The sequence below is a fragment of the Orbilia oligospora genome (genome assembly GCF_000225545.1).
Source record: "Orbilia oligospora ATCC 24927 unplaced genomic scaffold scaffold00004, whole genome shotgun sequence".
Classification (NCBI taxonomy): domain Eukaryota; kingdom Fungi; phylum Ascomycota; class Orbiliomycetes; order Orbiliales; family Orbiliaceae; genus Orbilia; species Orbilia oligospora.
Window position 1 is genome coordinate 2,241,719 of NW_011645561.1, and position 16,723 is coordinate 2,258,441.

The window sequence follows — 16,723 nt, forward strand, 5'->3', positions numbered from 1 at the left end:
TCTATGGATTTTTCTAACACGATGACAAGGATCCTCGATTATGCCTGGAAAAGTCAATCCTACGCAATGTGAGGCCATGACCATGGTTTGTGCTCAAGTAATGGGCAACCATGTTACTGTTACGATTGCCGGTGCTAGCGGCCATTTCGAACTAAATGTTTTTAAACCTGTCCTGGCCAAAAACCTCCTACATTCTATAAGGTTGTTAGCAGATGCTATGGTGTCATTCGAGGATCATTGCATATCGGGGGTCCAGGCGAACGAAGAACGCATATCTAAGCTTCTGACAGAAAGTCTTATGCTTGTGACCTGTCTCAACAGCAAGATCGGTTATGACATGGCTAGCAAAGTTGCTAAGAATGCCCACAAGAAGGGGCTAACCTTGAAAGAAAGCTGCCTTGAATTGCAGGCGTTGACTGGGGAGGAAGTGAGTGCCAAATCTCCTATCGCGGCGAACAGAATGATACTAACATCTGACAGTTTGATACCCTAGTTCGGCCAGAGCTCATGATTTCGCCGCACTAAAGCTTCAACTGTGCTTACTCTAATTTCTATTTGGGGGATCTGCCCTTTTGATCAAAGTTCGACAATTTTATGGATATTAGAAATATTTTGAATAACATTCATTAGGTGATCGACCAACCTGTCAAAGAAGACAAAAAAGCAAAAGAAGAAATGGGGCGAAGAAACGACAATAAAAAAAGACACCTTGTATTGTATATACTTAGTATGTATGATTTTCCTGCACTTGTAAAAAATAGGAATATAAAATTATTGCAAAAAGCAAACCTATAAAAAAAGTGGTACACCCGTTACACCTTGTGATAATTCTTCCCTTCACTCGAATCCCGAGGTTACAGGGTACCGAGGGGTTAGACAGCAATATTTAATGCCAATGCGACGCCAATAACCAGAAATTATACACAACAGAAACCTAGTACCAAAAAGCTATATGTACGCACTTATATTTTTATGCATTTTCAAAGGTCAGTTTTGTTTGTGAAATCCAGCCCACCCTAAACCCGAGTCGCTGATGGCCAATGGTGACGTTATGTCAGTATCGTTTGTTTTTATTGTCCCGAAAGCGCTGTCGACGTAGCTACTGCTTGCATCCGTAACACTGGCGGTTTGTGCGGTATCAAGCTGTTTAGGAGCCTCGTCTGTCTTCCAGCGGGCTAGCTCGCCCTTGTAAGGGATATAAACCTCAACTGCTTTCGTCTTCGATTTTATGTGTTCAAAAAGGTAATCCATGCGGGTGAAGTAAGCCGTGTCCGTTCTGTAGTTGTAGGCAATTATTTGCCCTACCACCTTGCCAAAATCGTCGAAAATCCAGGTACCAGAGTCTCCTCTTACACCTAAACCGCCATTATAGCGTGGTGTAAAAAACCACTCCTCCGAGTCCATCCCGTCGAGACGGAAAAAGGCTGTTTCACTAGATACGGTCCCGTCCATGATCCCGCTATATGACCCAACACCGTGTATCCTCCGCAGGGGGTCGATTTCTGATAAATCAATAGAATATTCCTGCTCAAATGTTTCCGAGAGGAAATTAAAGAAGCTTTTTTCGACAGGGTAGGGAGCTTTCGGGCTGCCATCATAATGCAAATCGTAGAAGCTCTCAACGCTCGGGACGATATTATCCTCAAGCCTCCAAGAAGGGATATCCCCAATGAGAGCCCAATCCATCTGACAAGGTTAAGACGAAAAAGGGCAAGTCAATAAAGGTTAGCCTGAGGGACCTCTTAGAAGTTGGGTTTGAGGCGGGAAACTAACCTGGTGACGATTCGCATCAAATCCATACCCGGAAGAGTATGCGACATGACCAAAATCCATAGTCTGTTGATCTAAACCATCTAGAAGAGCAAGTTTTGCCCTGACGGCCCTGCCATCATCAACATCACAATAGCGCTTTTCTCTATCACAGTAGTATCTTTGCATATCGAGGCTATCTTTAGCCTCTTCAAGGTCCATATGGGCTGGTTGCTGAATAGGAAATTTGTGAGCACCAGAGGAGTTGAAGAGCCAACCTTCGTCTACACCGATTCCGAGTTCTGTCTCGTCGGTCTTCTCTTCAATTACGTGATGTGATATTAGTCCATACGGTGCTTCAGTGCCGTCCTCTTTGACCAGGATCACAATCCCGCCAAAGGTACCAGCCGATATCGAACTATCATCATCACGGACTGTCCCAATAGTTGCCCCACATGAGGGTCGATTCAAATACTTCCCGAAAATTGGTGGAGGACGAAATGCCTTTTCCGGTCTGGGGCTTACTTGACGGACCTTTAAGGGCTCTGGGGCAGAAGTTCTTAAGCTAGAGTGATAAATGGATCCATCTGCGTTGTCGGCATCATCGTTGCCATGGCGAAGACCTCCGGAGATCTGGATATCATCGCTCCGCGGCATGTAAGAGGGTATTTCAAGAGAGCGGCTATCGGCTGGAGATGTCACACCTTGGCGAGATGACCGAGCTAGAAGGCCAACTTTTACATGCATCGGAAATAGGCCACTGACAACTTCGGCGAAGGTGTCAAGGACAAGTTCTTTAGGATCTGAGCATGTAATGCAAATCGTGGGCTTGTTCCGCACCCTAAGAAGTTCGATTGCACCATGCTTGTTCTTCCCCATAACGGTACTAAAGTTACGACGCAACCAAGGAAGTATATCCTTTCGCCATGCCGTTATGTTATCCGCAACCGGGGAGACAGTGCTATATTTTCTGGTGGCTGGGGGGCGCTCATCAGGATACTGTCTCCTTCGGGGGCGCACGCTTTCCAATGTCTTACTGCTTTTGGGGGGTGTGGCAGCGGCGATCAAATGCGAAGCCGAGTGGATCCCAGACGAACTATCCGCCCTCAAATTCGAACTCCCTCTCTTAAATATCGTTGACCGTTCTAGCGCCCGGATGGCATCTGGTTGCGAACTCAGAACAACTCGTGCTTCTCGATAATTAAGCCAACGTCGATGCCACAACTGATACTTGGGCCATCGTTCCTTTTCTCTTTCGACCTCGATTTCAAAGTATGAGTGCCAGTCAGCAAGCCCATTTTCATCGGGTTCTTCGGCGGGAGCCGGCTCGATCGCCCTGAGAATTCTGCCCACAATGCCGGCATTTTGCCAGCATTCACGCAGAGCTGATGCTTCCATGTTCTGATCGTTGAACTCAAGGAATCCGGATGGGAGCTGATACATGATCCCCTTAGATTCATCCTTACTTCTTAAGACTAATACTTGATGCTTGTCGGGTGAAAGAACAACTGCGCCAGTGGCGTATCGCGAACCATCCGTATTATAGCGGTAAACTGGATTCATATCCTCAGGAGTAAATTTTGACTTGGTTGGTGGGGCGGTGTGTTGCTGGATAGCACGGCTCGCCGGAGAGCTTACTACAAGGGGTGCCTCGGGTTTGGGTGCGGGTTTAACAGCATGGTCTGCTCGCAAGAGCCCCGGAGGCGTAGGATTCTGAGCTAGGTTTACGTTTTTTTCTTCACCGGCCCAGGTTTGTGAGTCACGGGGGGCTTGTTGGGACATGACAACCGAGTATCGGGGCAATACGTCAGGAAATGGTGTACTGCTAGTACTGGGCTGCGATTGGGGAGGTATAGTCTGGTGTCCACCATCGAATACGGATGAAGCTTTGATAGCTCCGGCTGCGTCAATGGGCTCTCGGGCAATCTCTTTGCCTTTTTTAGAGGGGTGGTGCTGAAGAGATTGCGCTTTCCCCAGGGAGCTCTTATCTTGTGAGATATTTAATAGGGCGCAGCGATAAGGGTCGTATGGGAACCCCGTCTCCCCGATTTCTTCATTCCATGAGGGAACGGACGCTATGAAAGCCAATCGTGGCCGACGCCCGCCGCTATAGAGATTTGAGTGCAAGTCCCGCATGTGAGATTCCGCATCTTCAAGCTGATGAAATGCGCGGTTGCATGTTAGTGAGCTGCATATGCGGATGCCGTGGCTTCCAAATTCATGGGAAGATAGAGCCGGAACACTGTCAAATCTGGCTTGGCAATCAGTGAACGAGCATTGTTTTTCAACAGATTTAGAAGCGCAGCTAATCGCATGTTTCCTACAATAGACACAGGTCAGCTACATGGTAAATCGGTACAAACCTAGGGAACCTCTGACACCCAGGCTATTTTATGGGAGTAGACACACCTCCAATCTTGTTCCAAGGCAAACATCTTCGCACAGTCAACGTTATTACACTGAAGGAATTCTGGGGAAGGCGAACGAGGTGCATCCGTATGGCTAATACTAGATGAGGTTGGTTTGAGCGGAGGCAAGGTAGGGTGACTTGTAACTTCTGTTCGAATCATTAGTGGGTCTTCCTTGCCATCCTATATGGTTCCTATAAGACAAACTGACCATGGCTAGGGGATTCGGATCCTATTTGATGAAAAAGAACGTTCCGTTGCCCATCGTGTTCTCTGTCTTCATGAGATAATAATTCGGATTGTGTTTCGAAGCCTTCCTTTACAAACTTACACCCCCTAACTTGGCATTTAAAGGGACGATAATCGATTCCAGTCGTCACAGCGTATCGTTGAATCATGTCGGCCTTTTCACTATCCATCGGAGTGTGTGAACGCTCCTCGAAATCCGACTTTTCATCAGAGCGGTATGCTGACGGCCGTTTACGCCGATTATGTGGCGTACTTCGCCTTTGTGACCCATAACCCGCGTCCAGTGTATGAGCCGGGTATGAAGATGACGGGTTTTCAATGATTCCATGTATATCTTCAAGATGGTGGTTAATTTCTTCGCTCTGTGTTGACTCAAATCCACAACCCGATATCGGGCAGACATGTTCTTCGAAACCAAGTGAATGGACCTTCTCGTGAAGGGATTCTGCGTTCTGCGTTTCGAAGCCTTTTTTGTGGTAGTGGCAGCTGGGGACTGGGCATTTGTAAGGGCGAGGGTCTCCAGTTGGGACATGCGTGCTGCCATGGTGCCGGTCGCGTTCGCTTTCCGTGATGAAACCTCTCCTTGCGTACACACATCCAACATCCATTTCGCATTTCCAAGGCCTATAGTTCCACGTATGCATCCACCAATGACGCCTGTTTGGCCGGTGGGTAGTTAGTAGGCAACAGCGGCGATCTAATCAAACAATGGAATATTCTCACATGAGCGTAAAGGCATTGGGGAAAGACTCCCCACAGATATGACCACTAATCTCATCTTGGTGATCACACATCTGGTTTCTGGGAGCGTCATTTCCCGAGGTAATGGTCTCGGGAAACTCAGCTAATGGACTAGGTTCTATTGTGCCATCGAGCGTCCATCTTGCTCTTGCCTCTTCGTATGTTTCCAAAGGTTCTGCTAGTATGGCTTTCAAAGTATTACCCTCAAAAAGCGTCCGGTTCATACCATGATATGCGGCCAATGCATCGTCTGCATAGCTATATGTGCAGGTGCCAACCCTTGGCTCCAGGCCTGTTAGAATGCTCACATTTTCCAGGTTTCCAAAGATCTCAAACCGTTTTCGGAACTTCGGTTCGTCAATGATCGCGGGTAGGTTCTCGACAAAAAGTTGAGTTCGGCCTGAATCCGAGGCATTCCTAAAGGGTGCTTGTGGTCGGTGATGGCTGCGTTGTAGGCGGGAAGGTGTTGGGTGTCGTTGGGACGCCATGATTCTCACCGACCCACAATGAATTATATTTACCACAGCGTATCAAGTTTTATTAGGATAAGGGTATCCAATATTCCGGTAGGCTGAACAATATACGGTGGTTCGGAAATGGCTGCGTTACAAGAAATACATTAGAATGGGTTTGTGAATGTCAAAAGGTTGACTCGACTTGGAGAAGAAGAGGGGTGGAAGTCAAGAGGGATGGGAACGAGCACTAAGTATCATCCACTGACTTAACTCTCTTGAAAACATATACTTAGTAAGGCCACAATCTGACTGGGACCAAAGCTTGGGCTTGGGAGGGTGTGCCAGGCTACCACAAACACCTAGGTCAGGGTGGCGAAGGCGAATACTATGCACTTAGGCAAGTACCGACTTATTAGACCGAGTTTGTATGCGTACAGACACGGGTAGGTACTTAAGTAGGTAGCTAAGAAGTAGGTAGGTACTTAAGCATACACGCCCTGATTTCTGGAATATAGGAGATCAAATTTAGGTATGTAGGTACTTAAGCACCGAATCAAGTATATAAGTAAGTAAGGACTTACATATGCATGCATAATTGCTTCTAAGTGTAGGAGGTTTGTGATTCTATTGAGTTAGATACTTAGGTAGATAAGAAATATCTATCGCATTCGAGAGAAGACACCAAAAATGGGGGTTTTTTTTTTCACATTCGCCATGAAAATAGTTCGGTGTGACCTTTGAAGCCTGAACCCATGAACCCACCTTGGTTCGCTAGGCAGAAGGAAAGGCTCAAAAAAGAAACGACCTTTCCTCGCCAACCCAAGGTAGGTTTAGGCAACCAGCCAGGCCGTTCAGGAGCACCGGGAATGGCCATCATCAGCACCGCTAGGCTGTCGTCCCTTCAGTTTCGCAACCATTGCGTTCCAACCTTCCGTGCCACCTTCACGCTGTATTATTTTTTTGACGACCATCTCACGTGATTCCTCGATCTCAAATCCTTTTGATAAGTCCCAACTCGGCGCCTCATAAGCGCGACCTATAATTGCCAGATTCCTGGTGCTAGGAATTCGAAGCCATTCTTTCTGAGGCACAACTCCAATCTCATGACATAAATTTTCGACATAGTTAATCAACAGCCGATAGGTGCTTTGTTTAGAGGATTCACGTGATTTCTCTCCTTCAACTTGACAAAGCGAACGTTGCGCCCGAAATCGGCGGCCTGCAAGATTGAAAGAGCAACATGGTATCACCATAAATGGCGATCGGCTCAAGCTGGCTAACAATGGGGTCCAAGCAGTTAATTCGTCGCCATGGTTGCAGATAAGGAAGGTACCATTCGCAAACCGGCCAGAATGATAAGTGTAAGGGCTCCCTGAAATCGTATAGAAAGGATCCATCTGATCCTCCCGATATAATGTCATACTTTCAGTCCCGACGAGTGTCTGGTCGATGACGTATGGGATCAGGATTGACTCAATCAAATGGAGTTGCACATGGTCATCGAAAGACTTCCATATCTTGCGGCTCCTGGCATCAATTCCGTACCCTGGCCAGCCTTCTTGCAATAATACGTCTGTAAGAACACCAGACCCGCACCCGAGGTCAACGAACCCAACAAACTGGTTGAGCGGATCGCTACCGGTGTTCGTTCGAACATCGTCATAATATCCGTTGCGGCGTGCAGTGGTGGGTATCTCGTAAATTTCCTCCCATAAACAGATACAAAAGCTTGCAATACCAAGCTCTTCAAATATCTTATCCACCTCACGGCATCCCTTGCCTTCATAGCCGTTTATTGCAAATATGCGGCAGAGACGATCTGCATGTCTTGCCTTTAAATCTTGGTAGACTTTTTGATACCGCTCCCGGGATACGATAGCGTCATGGTTGACTCGTTTGATGTAGTCGGGTTTTTCAAATCGCTTCTTGAGGACCTCGAGTATCCTTTTGAACATGCGCCGAGTTCTTTCCGAATCTACACCAGCTACAGGCTTGCGGGAAATTGTTGTATCAAGCAACTCAGGCCGTGCTCGGTCCAAATGGTGTATTGACAGTTTGGACCCTTTCGTTTCAAGTGCAAATGCCCGAACATCGGGAAAGTAAAACGGCCACTCTGCGGGGTGGCCATTAATGTGGGGAACGATGACGATGAGTAAACTAGGTTGAGGTGAGGCCTTATCACCGTCTTCAGCAGGAATTTTTTGCAACGACCAGATACTCTGTTCAATCGCTTCATCTCGCTTTGGGTTCCTTGGGATGTTCCTGATGATTAACCGGCGGGATACCCGATATGTTAAAAAATCCCCTATAAAGCCAATGTCGACACCTCCCTTGGAAATTTCAAGTCCGGCAGTGTCACTATCGTATATGACGTCGGCGCGTGCAATAACTGGCGAGAGATATTCGGGTTGTAAGAGCACACCTAGAATGACGGATTCGGATTGGGTAATCGGTGATTCTGGGATTTGGATGGAGCATGACTTTTTCCAGACGTCTGGCGCAGTCGGCTGCTGGCTAACGACGACATTAGTATGATCAATAGACGTCGATGAGGTTGAGAGAGGGGTGAAAAGGGCGGCTAGATCTGATTCCTCCATAAGTTCGCATGGTTGTAAAGCTAAGGCAATGATACACAGATGCTGGGACCAAGAAGCCTAATCGGATTGGGGACTAATCCGGTAAGTCCGCCCGGATTACGTACATGTACATATACCAATCTAACAGAAAGGAGATCGCGCACGCAGCGGGTTGCCAAGCGCTCAAGCTAGACATCGGTCGAACACTTGAGCGTATGTTACTTGACAAGTATTGCCTGGGTAATCAGGACAGCATCGCGCTGCTATAAGCATTTACCTTTGTACACCATCAATAACAACATCCTCTACAACACTTTCACCAGCCCTATATGTACTCAACAGTCTCCAAACCAAGTGCTAGGGGTACCTGATACTTCACGACCTGGTCGCCTCCTACATATACACCGCTACGTATATTGCTTTGCCAGAATGTAAAGACCGTATTCCATCCAACCGATCAATCAAAGGCTCCCCTTCGCGATAAACCTGGTCGGGTTGCAACTTAAACAGCTTCGCATCAATTCATCCTCTATCGTGTCCCATATCTAAATACAACCACTTCTCTATTCGCGGTCCATGTCGTCTAGTCGGCTGCGTATCCTCTCCGGTATTTATCGTCCCCAAGGCTCGAATTTATGCTTACATATTCATGAGTAACCTCTTTCTAACTTGGATTATTGCTTCCAGTCGGCGGGAACGCTGTTTCTGCCTTTTTATCCTGGAGGCTCCAGGCAACCAATGCGTGTGATGTTACGCTCGTATGGAAATCGGGCTTTGAGAACGTATCTCAATATGGCATCTCTTTTAGGTACGAATCGATGCACTAGGAAGAGGACGGGGGGGGAAAGGCGTGTTCAGAACAGCTAACTATCGGAATTCAATCTTAGGTCTAAGGCGTATGGTAACGAAAGGTTTAAGCCACGAGCTGGTAACTCTTATTCCCCAACCTCCCTTAGTTTACAGCATTGATTAACAGAATACACTGTGCTTCGCAGTCGTGCGCTCACCCGAAGAAGCATCTGGGCCCCCAGGATTCGATTATGTCCTTCTATGCGTGAAGGCACTCCCTGACGTCTACGATCTAGCCGCGGTGATAGAGTCAGTTGTAACACCACAATTAACTTGCATCATCGTCAATACAACAAATGCCATCGGTATCGAATCATACCTTGAGACAAGATTCCCGACTAATGTTGTTCTGTCTCTTTGCTCTGGCGTCAATATCAACCAACTCGCAGCAAGTGATTTCGAGCACCTCGAATCCTCAGAAATATGGGTCGGGTCAACGAATCAAAACCCAAATATACCGACGAGTGTGCAGAGCGACATGGCGGAAGCTCTTGCATTGACTTTACAATCCGGGAATGTTGACTGCCATGTTTCGCCAAACATCCTTCAGCAACAATGGGAGCGTATGATGGGGTGAGCAATTGACTATTAGTTGAAACACGGAGAATTTGGCTAATGGGTTTTGTAGACCAATAGCATTCCACCCACTGAGTGTTCTCACTGAAACCCCAGACCTTTCTGCACTTGTAGAAATACCCGGGATGAGGAATCTTGTTAGTAGCTTGCTGGAAGAACTCCTACATATCGCCCAAACCCAAGGGTGTTCATTTCCGCAAGATATCAGGAACCAAATATTCGAAAACATGACACATACATCCACACAGAGTACGATGTATCAAGACTATATATCCCGTCGGCCAATGGAGGTCGAGGTCTTTCTTGGTTCCCCAATAAAGATGGCCAAGTTAGCTTCGATACCGACGCCGCAGTTACAAACCCTATATCCCCTCCTTTGCCACCTAAACACAATAAATCAGCTGAAGACACCTGGGCCTGGTCCCCGTGATCGCCAATCTTCGAACTCCGAGCCTGCTCCACCGTTATCACCCGTTGGATTGAGAGCCACTCAAACAGCGATATCAGACCCACCACCGGGGAACTCACGGCCGACGCCGAGCCAGAAAGTACTACACCCCAGCAAAAGACCCCCGTCTAGCCTAAACAGTAGACATACGACGAACGGAGACAGGGGGCAAGCGATCCCCAATGGGACCTACGGCTCAAGGCGTAATTCCTTCGACAACGATCTCGAGGAGTTCGGCCACATTGTCATGTATGGGGATATGCTACACACAGACGACACAGACGACATGGTTCTTACTGCCGGCGATGATCGATTTGCGCATCAAGACAACCACCACCGACAACATCTCTCGATTAGAGAACGAGAACTTCAGCTTAGGCAAAGAGAGCTCGCCCTAAAAGAGCAAGAGCTTGCACTCCAACGGAATATGCGAGGAAATCGGAGGAAAGGGTCGCGACAAAATAATGTCGACTATGACGACGATGACGACGATGATGAAGAGTATTTTGGCCAGCAGCAACAGCCAGGAGGTAGCTCGTATATCCACCCTGACAATATCGACATGATGAGTGTTACTTCGCGTCGCAATCGCAGACTCCCCAGCGGCAACAGCCTACGTGGTAATCTGGGGAGTGCGCAGCCACATCGTGCCTCATACCACGGGACTAGCAGTCTACCGAAAACCCGGGGAAAGCCTAACGGCCCAAGCGCTACGTTGATCGGGGACTTCCCAACTCCACATTCATCGATTGCGGACGACCCACTCCTCAACTACGCCAGCAATAGATATCCGACTTTACAGTCGTCTCGGGCTAATTCTTTAACCACTCCAAGATTTGACGATTATGCGGCTATCGGAAACAACCTTCCAAACCACAATCTACCATCACGCCGAGCAAGTGCCACGCCTCCATACGCTGGAGGCTACTCGACGGTAAGTTAAGCAGCACTGCACAAATACACCATATCCTCTCTCTAAATTAAACACTCAACAGTCATCTACCATTCCCAAAATAATCCACAAATAGTAATCGAGGGCAAGTCGTTTATTTCAATGGCAATCGACTCCCGGGAGACGCGCCAAGTTGACCGGTTGGATACTACGTACGAAATGTTTAAGGGCCCCCGTGATCAATCCTGCCTCCTATAGCACCCTCGAGCCCTCTTCTACGAATGAGACAGACCTCCCCCCACAAGCCGATGAAAAGCAAAGGACAGAACCAGAACATCATTGCCCCTCTAATATACTTTTATATACAAGAATCTTAATGGAGAGTATATTTTACTCAGCGTATTCTACCTTGCATGTTATCTTTTTCCTGTCCAAACAGGGTCCCAGGATAGGGCTCTTATACCCCCAATGATAATTCATACAACAGTTAAAACCAAAAGTCGTGCAATTATTCTTTCCCCTCGCTTCTTAAGCTGGAGTTCCTTGCAAGGGCTGGCGAGATATCATTATGCGTAATTTAGATCAGTCCTAGTTCGCTTTCTCCTTTCCGAACTACATACCATGCTTTAGCGCAGCCCAATGTTCATATCCGAAGACTAGTCGCCTAGTAGCACCGACAGTCAGAACGCAATAACTACACTAGCTCATGCAAAATAGTGTGTGGACTCTGTTTCCGAAAATGAGTGGCTAGGCACGTGCAGAATGGCACCCCCTCTCGTGTCGTTTCATATTACTCCTAACACTAAACGCCTTCCCACAACCAGAATGGGGACATATAAATGGCTTCTCTCCTGTGTGGCTGTGGCTGTGGATACGTAAACTACTTGGTCGAGAGAACGTCTTAGTGCATTGTGAACACACATAACGGTCTAGGGTTTGGGTGGCTGATAACGAGGTTGAAGGAGCTGAATGGTGATGGTGTGTCCAAGGTTGCGAGGCAGTCGGGATTTCCGATGCCCCCAGTAAGATAGACTCGCCTTGGGGCGTATAGGTGCTATATTCGGGGATGCGATCAAGGTCTGAATCGGAACACACCTCAGGGTCTCCGTTTATTCTTTGTGATTGCTGGGCCATGGTTTCCGGGTTGCATATCCCTTGTATCGAATTGCTGTAGGAGACAGTGGTTGAAATGTCATCACTCCAGCTCATTCTTCGAGCAGAATTCATGCTAGCGCTTGGAGTATAATCCCGCAAATTCGACTCCGACATATAAATAGAACGAGTCAGGCCGTTCCCTAGTTTGAAGACTGTCAGAAAAAAAAGGCTTTGTAGACCATATGGATATCAAGAAACGTACTACTATGACTGGTGCCCGAACAACAATCTGACCCATTGCCTGCGTAAAATAGAAGGGATGATATCGATGGTAAAGAATATTCCGACCCCCTTTCAGCTTGGTAATCCATTGAATCTGGTGAGGTTTCCACAAGCTTTTCGTCTTTCCTGGTACCATTTCGGTCGTTTGGGAGCGGTGGCAGAGGCCTCGGAAGTCTCGAAGCACTCAACGACCAGGCATTACTACCTCGATTTTGCGAGAGTCGCTCCATCTCGATGTCGTTTCAAAGCCACCAGAGCAGTACCTGGTGTCTCCAATTAAGTAAACGATGTCCGTAATTGACTACCATTGTGCGTTAGACGGTGCACATTCGAGAAGAGTGTCGAAACCTGCCCAAGTCGGCCCAAGTCAGCATTTAAAATGCGAGGCGGATTGCTGTTGTTGCTAGCATTCGAGCGCCTATTGCAACAGCAGACGTTGACGGTCTTTCGGAAAGATTTTGCGGATTCCATCTTGATAATTGCCTGAAACAAGACGCGGTTCTGGAAGATCGACCTTCTTTTCCGTCATTGTTAGGGATAGATGAACTGCAGACGCAGGGATGCCTGGCACTATCCATGCATTATTTCATATATCCAGGTCCGAATCCATGGGAGGAGCAGGCGCCTGCCCTCAATTGAATGTCCGAGGAAAGAAACATCTCCCCCAAGGCAGAGTGAGAAGACGAATCGTACGCCTAACGAAGGCAGCTACTACGTATATGTATGAACGAGCCGTAAACTTCACGAACAATCGAGCTCCGTGATCGAACGTTGCGAGTTCGGAGGATATTTAGTGAGGGTGCTGTAATAGCTTAGAAAATAGGAAATAAGGAACAATGGTAAAAACTAATAATAACCTAGCCTAATTAAGTACTTAACCTATATGCATTCCGGTTATTCGGTTCAGCCAGAACGGCTGCGTCCTCCAAGCATACTAGTACATAGTGAGCTTATTTGGCGTTATACATGTTAACAACGAAGCATCAAGTCGGCTAAAAGTGAGGAAATTTAGTACACCAATAACAAGACCAGAGTTATTGGGACAAACCTATTGATATTTCTATCTTTCAGGGAATCGCTGGGTTTTATTAAGTAATGGTATTAAGATGGCAGAGGCTTAATGAACAAATGAGTCTATTAAATAAACAGAGCAACCATCCGAAAATTCCAAAGAGGGAAATCAGTCGGGAGCGACAGTAGGACTCAGATAACAATAAGAATACAGGGTTCCTACCTACTGGGGTAAGTCGGCAGGTGGCCCATGGACATAGGCAGCTCCGAAACAAAACCAGGAAATTATCCAACGAAATACCCGGACTCCAGCTGACCTCTAGTGATTACATACAGTATATACTACGCGGGACGACAACAACAACAAAGGCAGCAGAACACAACCACCACAACGACGACGACGACGACGACGACGACAACGACAACATCAAAAACAACATCAAAAACAGCAGCAGCAGCAACAACAAAAACAGCATTCCAGATAAAAAATACTACAGGGACATGGTGAGCCATTCCCATTCGTGTGTGGAGCCAGATGATGAGAGCGTGGACATAATGTTGGGCTGGGGGGGGCTTGATGTCGACCCATGCAGTCCCAGAGCGCCCTGTGATGAAATGCTACCTGTTTGGTCAGCTCTGGTCGGATTTCCTTCCCTATCCAACATCACGCCTCCTTCCGCGAGACCAGCAGAGTTATCGATATCACTTCGTCCAATGGAAGACCTTCTTTGCCTTTTTATCGAGGCACCACCAGATGTTCTACTCAGAGATGTATCAACCGTAACCGATGAGCCCATTACCCCCGTTTTGGGGGCAATTGGAGGATTGTTGCGGCCAGTGGGAGTGGCGGAATTTGAAGATGCGCTAACATTCAAACCAGCCATCGAAGCGATATTCTCGCTTGAGGAGGGCGAACTATTTTCATCAGCAGCAGACGCCCCGGGGCCACCACTGGCTGCACTCGCTCTAGCATTTTGGGAGGAAGGTTTCCGAATCGTCTTTTTAGTTCGAGATGGTGAAGCACCCACAGGTAGCGAGTTTCCACTCCCGCGGTTTCGCTTTTTGATTACATCCGTCTTCAAGGATAAGGGGCGGACAACCCCATGAAGCTTCAGAAACAGACCACAGGCATTACAAAGCGGGTGCCCCTCCGGATTTCGGCGCCAGAGGGGAGTCGTTTGAGTGAAGCAATTTGTACAGGTAGTCGGCAGCCCATTCTGACCGATACCGTGGGTAGATTTCGAAGTATCGGGTGAAGGGGGGCGTGAAGGATTTGCCGAATTGAACCCAGATTCAGGCGGGCTACTTGGGTTTGATAAAGTCCGAGAGTTGCTTGGGATGCCGTATGTCACAGCACCCACGATCCTATTGACTCCAGTGCGACCGCGGCTATCGACCCCAAGTGCACCCTTGGCGTCAACGGTGCCTGGAAGTGTAGCCAATCCTTTGCTGAACTTTGCCCATTCACTACTTTCCATCATACCATCACTAGAACTTACAAGAGCAGTTCCGCGAGTAGAGTTGTTCGGGACTTGATTCGAAGATTCGGAGGTCGATAGCCCGAAAGGCTTGTCGGAATGCATTGCGGAATCTTTGGTCCAAAGATGAATGTTAGAAGGGTCGCCAGGGAAGGGCACTTCGGAATTGGGTTCTGCTTGTGAGTATTCTTTGAAGTTTGCCTGGAAGGTATCCCTCTCCTCGTCTTCAAGATCAGAATCGGGTCCAAGGCTAAATAACCCATCAGACTTGGCCGCGACAGGACGATTTTTGGAAGGCTGTTCTTTTTGGTTGATAATTTGAGATGGGTCGACATGCTGATACGCAAATCCATTCATATTTGCAAACCCCTCCTGGACAGATGGCGTGCCCTGATAGAATCCATCATTATTCCCAAACACATATCCAGCCTGGGCCAGAGTCCCTGTAAGAGTAGACTGTCGACTAGTACGGCTAAAATGAGAGATGTTACGCACATGCTGCCGAGCTTCAGCAGTATTTTGTCCAAAGAAAACCTCGCTATTTTCGGGGATTGGATGAGGAGTAGAGGAGGCCGAGTGTGGAGTAGAAGCTGGCGGTGAGTAGAAATCTTGTGAGGCTATCGACGATGTTAAGGATGTACCGTTATACAGAGCTGAAAATCCACCATTGGTTGCCAGAGGGGATTCAATTGGCGAAAAATTAAAGTTTGGTTGGAAGGGCCCGGCAGAGTGTAGAATTGGGTCCGTACTATCGACACCAACCATTGTTGTATTTAACCCGTATGGTAAGCTGTCAAGGTGATTATTGCGTATGGGGTATGGATGCATCCCTGTTTGGGAAGACACAAAGACATCGGAAGGGTCTAAACTGTAATCCAAAAGTTCCTGGTCTGGGTCCGGGTCGTGAGGTATAGAAATACTTTGAAGTGCGGGGACCTGCGGTGAGAAATTTGCAGGCCGCTTTTTAGCCTATGGCAGAGCTATCATGTTAAGCGCAAATTCGAATGGTTGGTATTTTAAATCACACGGAGGACGGACTGACCTGGCTCCCCACGTCAAGGCTGGTCTTCCGTCGATGTCTCTGAATATAGTCAAATTCAGAGGTTCCAAGGGGCCTTGGTCGAGAAGGGACTGAAGAAAAAGGTGCCGATGATCGAAATGAGTTTAAGAGATATTCTTGCCGGTGCGGTTTGATTGGTATTGCACGGGCAGAAGATTGAGACTCAAAAAGTCCTGGTGTCGAGCCGGATATGTCCATCGCAGAAGGGGAGGCTGTTTGTGATCGGGTTTCTATGGAAGGCTCGTCTATAAACATCGATTCCCCGTCGTCATCATCATTACTGAACAGAGATGTTGTTGTTCCAGTGCTGAGAGCTTGTGAATGTGCACGCCGGTTTAGGTTCAAGCTTCATGGTCAAAGAAACAAATCATAGTTAGTATGAAAATTCCAATAATCTTAATTTGAACGGGTGTGCATTTGATGCAACTCAAAAACCGGATCTACGCACCAATTTTGTCGCTGTTCCCGTTTCAGCGTCATAGACATCATCCTCCATGTAAGGTTTTCCATGCGCTCTTGATTGGGGAGATTGGATCTTGTTCTGCTATAAAGCTTCCAAATCTGTGTCGCAAGCGGGTCTTGCTTTTGCATTTCCGCCAAGTCGTCCAATGATGCCGGAGTGGCATCACGTCTAAAGCTGGGTAAGAAGGCATCACCGAGCAGCTGCGACCTGAAGGCCGCATCTCCTTCCTGTTTGAGATCCAGATTGAGCAACTGCCCTCTAAAGAGGGATCCCGCCTCCTTAATTTATTCGTCGATGTCGAATGTAAACAGGGGCGAAAGATAGGACCAACTGTATTTTCGGTCAGGCAATGTAGATGTTTGCGAAGAAACTCGGGGGAATGCTCAACCAC

General features: G+C 47.6%; 6 protein-coding genes across 6 annotated transcripts; 2 read left to right on the forward strand and 4 right to left on the reverse strand.

The window, feature by feature from the left end:
* Positions 1 to 40: 40 nt before the first annotated feature.
* AOL_s00004g655 (uncharacterized protein) lies at positions 41 to 493 on the forward strand (the record flags this gene model as incomplete). Its single annotated transcript, XM_011119304.1, has 1 exon — positions 41 to 493. One exon carries the CDS (start codon positions 41 to 43, stop codon positions 491 to 493), a length of 453 nt encoding a protein of 150 aa, XP_011117606.1.
* Positions 494 to 987: 494 nt separating this feature from the next.
* On the reverse strand, positions 988 to 5,635 carry AOL_s00004g656 (uncharacterized protein; the record flags this gene model as incomplete). The annotated part of the gene is made up of 5 exons (XM_011119305.1): positions 988 to 1,686; positions 1,774 to 4,069; positions 4,159 to 4,306; positions 4,369 to 5,063; positions 5,130 to 5,635. The coding sequence occupies 5 exons, from the start codon at positions 5,633 to 5,635 to the stop codon at positions 988 to 990; spliced, it is 4,344 nt and encodes a 1,447-aa protein (XP_011117607.1).
* Positions 5,636 to 6,453: 818 nt separating this feature from the next.
* On the reverse strand, positions 6,454 to 8,199 carry AOL_s00004g657 (uncharacterized protein; the record flags this gene model as incomplete). Its single annotated transcript, XM_011119306.1, has 1 exon — positions 6,454 to 8,199. One exon carries the CDS (start codon positions 8,197 to 8,199, stop codon positions 6,454 to 6,456), a length of 1,746 nt encoding a protein of 581 aa, XP_011117608.1.
* A 555-nt stretch (positions 8,200 to 8,754) lies between these two features.
* Positions 8,755 to 10,994, forward strand: AOL_s00004g658 (uncharacterized protein; the record flags this gene model as incomplete). Its single annotated transcript, XM_011119307.1, has 5 exons — positions 8,755 to 8,785; positions 8,866 to 8,986; positions 9,066 to 9,106; positions 9,174 to 9,600; positions 9,656 to 10,994. The coding sequence occupies 5 exons, from the start codon at positions 8,755 to 8,757 to the stop codon at positions 10,992 to 10,994; spliced, it is 1,959 nt and encodes a 652-aa protein (XP_011117609.1).
* A 696-nt stretch (positions 10,995 to 11,690) lies between these two features.
* AOL_s00004g659 (uncharacterized protein) lies at positions 11,691 to 12,550 on the reverse strand (the record flags this gene model as incomplete). The annotated part of the gene is made up of 2 exons (XM_011119308.1): positions 11,691 to 12,238; positions 12,301 to 12,550. 2 exons carry the CDS (start codon positions 12,548 to 12,550, stop codon positions 11,691 to 11,693), a joined length of 798 nt encoding a protein of 265 aa, XP_011117610.1.
* Positions 12,551 to 13,822: 1,272 nt separating this feature from the next.
* On the reverse strand, positions 13,823 to 16,460 carry AOL_s00004g660 (uncharacterized protein; the record flags this gene model as incomplete). Its single annotated transcript, XM_011119309.1, has 3 exons — positions 13,823 to 15,778; positions 15,852 to 16,215; positions 16,318 to 16,460. 3 exons carry the CDS (start codon positions 16,458 to 16,460, stop codon positions 13,823 to 13,825), a joined length of 2,463 nt encoding a protein of 820 aa, XP_011117611.1.
* Between the last annotated feature and the right edge of the window lie 263 nt (positions 16,461 to 16,723).